This window comes from Chiloscyllium punctatum, chromosome 3, assembly GCF_047496795.1.
Source record: "Chiloscyllium punctatum isolate Juve2018m chromosome 3, sChiPun1.3, whole genome shotgun sequence".
Classification (NCBI taxonomy): domain Eukaryota; kingdom Metazoa; phylum Chordata; class Chondrichthyes; order Orectolobiformes; family Hemiscylliidae; genus Chiloscyllium; species Chiloscyllium punctatum.
Window position 1 is genome coordinate 138,789,863 of NC_092741.1, and position 6,318 is coordinate 138,796,180.

A 6,318-nucleotide genomic window follows, 5' to 3' on the forward strand; every position below is an offset into this window, starting at 1 on the left:
CACTGATCAGGAATCAAGCGCGGAATAACTGCACGGAGGCCAGTACACCATCACCGAGGCACCCTTTATTTGCATGTGCACAGCTCAGATTCAGTCCCTGAACTGAGAAGATTCTGAATTCCCTGTTTATTTTTTTTCCCAACAATAAGCAGTTTATTTACAGTTGGTACATTCCATGATCAAGCCTAGGAGAGTGAGCTACTTCTACAGCTTCAGATTCTACAGATCATATTCATAGAATAAAAATGAAGACTTGTTCCCTGCAGTCAGTTCAGTCACTCTCCCCCAGGCTGAGCCTGTCAAACAGGTACTCTCCCAGGCCATTCTCAGGGGCTCCCAGTCTCTTCAGGTTGGTGATGTGATCCCCCAGCTTCTTGATCATCTTCACTTGCTCATCCAAGTAGTGCCTCTCCAGGAAGTCACACAGATGAGGGTCCATGTGGCCAGAGGAGAGTTTGTGCAGATCCAGCAGACTCTGGTTCACATCCTTCTCCATCTGCAGAGCTCTCTGCATTGCCTCCAGACCATTGCCCCACTCATCCTGCTCTGGCTTCTTGACATCCTGCAGGAGGACTCGGCCTCCACGTTTATTCTGGAATGCCATCAGTTTCTCAGCATGTTCCCATTCCTCATGGGACTGCTCCTTGAAGAACTCAGCAAAGTGACGCAGGGCAACATCATCCCGGTCAAAGTAATAGAACATGGAGAGATAAACGTAGGAGGAATAGAGCTCCAAGTTGATCTGCTTGTTGACAGCATCCTCACAGTCCTTGTGGTAGTTCTGACACACTTGGGAGGCCATCATCACAATTCCCTGTTTATATCTGTCATCCAGGGCTCCCCGATTGGTCCAGCCTAGCAACCCCAATCATGGAACACATTGTCAATAAGCTCTACCTGGTTCCAGTCACTACAAAGAATTTTGGTACTAAGGGTTAATGACTCTTAAGCACAGGATTTCTGTAGATTCTCGGGGCCCTGTGTGTTGACCACTTATCTTGATACCAGAAAGAAATTCACACCTTTGGCCACAACATCTGAAAATATGTTGTCCAGAGTCTTAACAAACTTCAGTCATCAAGTTGTTGACCACTGTCTTTCTAACTCCCATCAGTGACAGAAGCTGCTTCTTGTTAGCTTTTTGTCGTTGAATGTAAGTGAATAGGGCTAACGCACTAATGAATAATGTTATCAGAAATTTTACTAATGAAATTGTTACACATCAATAGCACAAAGTAAGCTCACAGAGAATCATAATATGGTCAACATTTCTTTCCTTTTCATTCTCATGGGGAAGAAAGTCAGGCACCAAATGGAATTCACTCTTGATCCACTCTGAGTTGCTTTTACACTACTTGCATAGACTAATTTTACTCTTTGAACCCTGAATCTAGCATATTTTTGTACACTGTGATAATTCAAAGGGCTTTGCAGTTCAAAGCATCAAGCCTCACTAAACGCCTCAGGACAAAACATTGTAATTGATTCAAATGTCATGTTTCAGGATTTCTACCTGTCTTGCCATGTTTCAGAATCATGGAATGATTTGTATTAAAATGTTACCATAAAGTTTAAATGCAGCTCACAAAGAATTAGAACTCCCTCAACAGCCTAAATGCTGCCTGGAGGGAGGTGGCTATATCACAAATTTACACAGTCAACTTGCAAAATATTATTTCTCATAAACTATTCCAGCTTCAAACAACTATTGAACATTTACTCCTTCGAGTGTACCATCCACACCAAGGTGGTCCAATTCATCTCAAGAATAGCAAAGGATATTTCCTTGGGACTCACATCAGCATGGTGGATAAAAGGTTTGCTGATGAGTAAGTTAATTAGTATTTCTACTTTGTTACTCTTAGATGGAGACAGTTAGAAGCTAAATTGTTGAGCTTACTAACAAACTAGAAAAGAAAGGACAGAGAGACACATAGTCAGGAATGGTAAAAATGCATCCTTGGGTAAGAGAAATCTCATTTGCCTTAAATTCGGAGTTAGTGAAATGCCTGGACACAGGCTGAGAATGTGGGAATGTGATGGAAATCTGCTGGGCACAGCAAAACTAATGCTTTCACAATTGCCTCTTACCAAGAAAACTCTTGAAATTGATTTCTATTACCTTCACAGAACTGGTCTGATGTAAAAGTCAATCAAGTAATGTGAAGTGGAGGCAGTCAGCCCAGCCAGCCGTGGGCAAGTTATATTTTTGTGGAGTCAGAAGGAACAGATTGTTTCTCTGACAGATCACTATTTAGATCGGGAGAGTTGAGCAAAGATTCCAACATGGACATCTCAGGGACATGTTTTCAGTCATCCAATCCAAAAGAAGTCCACTAAGCACCATTGTCTGTTATTGATCTTTTGGGTAACTTTTCATTGGAGACACGTGGGAAAGTAGGCAGAAGTGGATACTGCAGATGCAAGAGAGCAGAGTCAAGATTTATAATAGAAACAAAAATTGTTGAAGTTGCATTGTTGAATTGCTGAAGTTGACAAACATGGCAACCTAATCTTCCAATGTCGCATGTATTCTTAAAAAGAGAAAATGTCCATTATTATAGAAAACGTAACAGTAATTGAATTGGCAGGTGAATTGGCCATGCTAAATTGTCCGTAGCGTTAGGTAAGGGGTAGATGTAGATGTAGGGGTATGGGTGGGTTGCGCTTCGGCGGGGCGGTGTGGACTTGTTGGGCCGAAGGGCCTGTTTCCACACTGTAAGTAATCTAATCTAATCTAATCTTTGATCATCATAGACGATAATTTCAAACATCAAGATGCCATTGAGCTAAAGTATTGTCACTGGCAGCAGCTTTAATGGACTTTGCAGCATTTGCCATGTAAAAATAATTGAATGGATCTTCAGAATTTGTGCTTTCTATTGGATGCTATTTGAATTTTTAAGATTGTTTTGTCCAATCCAATAGGCAGATGTAGAAAGGGTATGAGGGTATGAAGATTTTGGATGCAGTAGACATGGAGCTGTGGACATGTCATATAATCTGATCTTCCTAAGGACAGGTCCTCTGTTCATTTCTCCATGACTCACCTGCTTGTGCTTCAGTTCCTCATAGTGACCTCCAACTTTCAATCTCAAGTCATCTAATATCATTATGCTCTTTTTTTTTTGTCTTTAACCCTTCAATCTTGCAGCATCTTCTGAAGCTAAAGAAGTTGACCAATCCAACTTAGGTGCTTTTTCTTGTCAAGATATACCTGGAGCAGATACAATTTAAAATTACCAAGCTACAATGGAAGCACAGCTCGAATTTCCTAATTTTACAGTCAGGTGCCTTTAGGGTAAAAATAGCTTCAAAATCAACTGCATTCTTGAAAAGATTCTCTGGTTTTCTGTAGTAACATGGTTCATAAATCTATTTTTCAGAAATTAGAAGGCCTTTTGGTTTTCCATAATCCTACAATTGTATATATTTGAATCATCCATCAGCAATTTTCTTGTGGCTTTGAAATACTTAAAAGGATATGAAATTTGGAGAAAACTATGAAGACCTCGGGTTCTTCACAAAACCAAGTTATTTGATCTTGAGTCAAATTCAAAAATAAACAAATGGACTGGTGTTCAAGTCTTCAACCTAAACAGTAAAAATATTAATAACATAATTGCTTGCCCATTGGGAGGAAATTCTTTTGATCCTCATCGTATGTGATGAATCTACTTTTGAGACCCTGAGGGTTGGTAATAATAAGTCTGTGATTTCCCTGTTTTATCAGTTCACTGTTTGAGGTTAAGTTGCAGCTTTCAACTTTGTTTCAGTTCCTGTAATTAAGATTCAGACTCCATATAGTAAGCAAAAATATCACCTTACCCATGTGTAAACATTGCATGAGAAGGTCTTTGAAAACTTACATCCTCCAAGAGACTTGTAGACTATCAGACAAAGTACATAAATTTGTGTGGTCCAGTGTTCTCCAGGTATTGATACTATAAATTTCTGATGAGTACTTTTAAAAATTCCGTGAGGAGATATGAACTTTGCGGTCTGGGACAGCATTTATTGCATTTCATTAGTTGCCTTCGAGAAGGTGACAGTGCCTTCTTGAACTGCTGCAGTCCACTTGGTGTAACTACATCTGTGTGGTGTTAGGGTGGGAATTCCAGAACTATGAAGGAATGGTGATATATTTCCAAGTCAAGATCATGAGCAGCACAGAGGGAAACTTGTAAATAGTGGTGTTCCCATGTATCTGCTGCCCTTGTCCTTCTAGGTTCCACTGACCATGGTTTAGAATTTGCTATCTGAGGTGTCTTGGTAAATTTCTGCCATACATCTTGTGAATGGTATATACTGCTACTGCTGAGGAAATGTTGGTTGAGGAAATAAAATAACCCTGTTGACTGGCACCAGTATTTGTGTGTGCAATTTGTACATTCTCCCCGTGTCTGCTTGGGTTTCCACCGGGTGCTCCGGGTTCCTCTCACAGTCCAAAGATGGGCAGGTCAGGTGGATGGACCATGCTAACTTGCCCATTGTGTCCAGGGATATACAGGCGAGCTGGGTTAGCCATGGCAAATGCAGGATTACTGGAATAGAGTGGGGACGGGGTGGGTCTGGGTGGGATGTTGTTCGGTGGGTTGATGTGGAATTAATGGGCCAAATGGCCTGCTTCCACACTGTAGGGATTCTATGATTTATTCTGAATGGCGTCAAGCGTCTTGAGTCTGGTTGGAGCTGTACTCATTCAGGCAAGTACGAAATACTGCATTACACACCTGACTTCTTCCTTCTAGATGGTGGACAGGATCTGGGGAGTCAGAAAGAAAGGTACTCTCTGCAGGACCCCTAGCCTCTGAACTGCTCTTGCAGTAATAATGTTTATAAGATTGAGGTAGTTCATTTTCTGGTCAAACCCCCAGGGTTTTGTTAGTTGGGAATTCAGTGATAGTAATGCTCCATGATTATACATTGAAAATAGGATACAGACTTAGCATTCTTATAGTAGAACATTGTCGGGAGGTGTTGTCAACATATGTGACATGGACGATTCAAAATAATGGGCTATGTCTTATGATTTCCCTTGAATAGATGTGAGCTCTGTCACACCTTTTGGAAGAAATCTTGCCGTGAGGCCCAATGAGATTTCTCACTGTATCTTACAAAACATTTCTCTTTCACAACTTACCCCATCCCAATGGGATCCTTTATATTTGATTCTATCTGCACTTCACTATGTGGCATTCCTGGAACAACAGGCATTAGATGCTACCCCAAAAGATGGGCAGCCGTTGCACCCACACCATCTGTAAAAGCTTATTGTACACTCAGATAAGCACTGTCAGTCTGGTTCCTGATATTTGCTCCAATTATGGCAGACAGCAGGAAATTATCACTCTGCTTTGCAGGCAGTGACTTGAAGGTCCTGCTGGATGGAATAATGCAGACATGGGACATGCTCTTCCCCCAGGAAGACCATGACACCAGACAACACCAACCTGGTCGAAGGTGCTTCTTGGGTCAGTGCAGTTACAGCTGTCTGGAGGAATGCCCAGGACTGTAAGCAGAGTGTCAATGACTTCTCCACGTTGCCAGTGTAAGTGACACAACCTGTTCTCTGATACCTATCCCTCACTCTCACTCTCTGTCTGCTACTGTATCCACCTCCTACCAAGACTCATGTTCTACCTCTCTTGCTATTGCCTACAACATCTTCCTTCACTCACTGTCACCCAAACCCTCAACACACTCGTTTGCATGGGGCACCTGTACCAAATTTCATAGCTGGTTTACCCATTTTTATCTCCATTAATACATGCATATCTCTCTGTCTTTCTCAATCTAGGAGGAAAACAACTCACAATACAACAGAAACAGTCAACACGTGATGGTTTGCCTGACCTTCGGCTCCTTACCCCTGATGCAGAGATGATTCTGACTCTGACTCTGACTACCTCAAGCTGCTGACTGACTGTCTGAGCCTCTGGACTAGTATCAGAGGTTGCCCTTGACTTCCTGTACCAGGATCGTCTGAGCAAAGGCTGTTTCCTTGACTTAACTAAGGCCTGCTGACAACCCCGACAACCTTCTCGCCTTTGTATCAGCACTAAATAGCATAGTAAGACAGAAGTAATATGAACCTACTTGCTCTGGCTCAGAGGACAAAGCACACAAAGGTTAGGCAGGAATGTTGTGAACATCCAGATAGGTCAGTGTCAGTGAGTGCTGTGAGAGCAAGCAGACAGTCTAAAGATACAACCTGGCCCAGTCCATGAGTTGACTGTGTGACCCTCAGGATAAAGTGTCCTTGCTGAAACATAGATCGTTGTCACTGCACCTTGATGTGTAATAATGATGGCAGAC

General features: G+C 42.0%; 1 protein-coding gene across 1 annotated transcript; it reads right to left on the bottom strand.

Moving 5' to 3' along the window:
- Window positions 1-263: 263 nt before the first annotated feature.
- Window positions 264-805, bottom strand: LOC140455141 (ferritin heavy chain A-like). Its single transcript, XM_072549820.1, has one exon. It carries the CDS (start codon window positions 803-805, stop codon window positions 272-274), a length of 534 nt encoding a protein of 177 aa, XP_072405921.1. The 3' UTR covers window positions 264-271.
- Window positions 806-6,318: the final 5,513 nt, after the last annotated feature.

Bases quoted from the DNA above. Each gene is read 5' to 3' on its own strand.
- LOC140455141 (XM_072549820.1), bottom strand. From the start codon at position 805: ATGATGGCCTCCCAAGTGTGTCAGAACTACCACAAGGACTGTGAGGAT.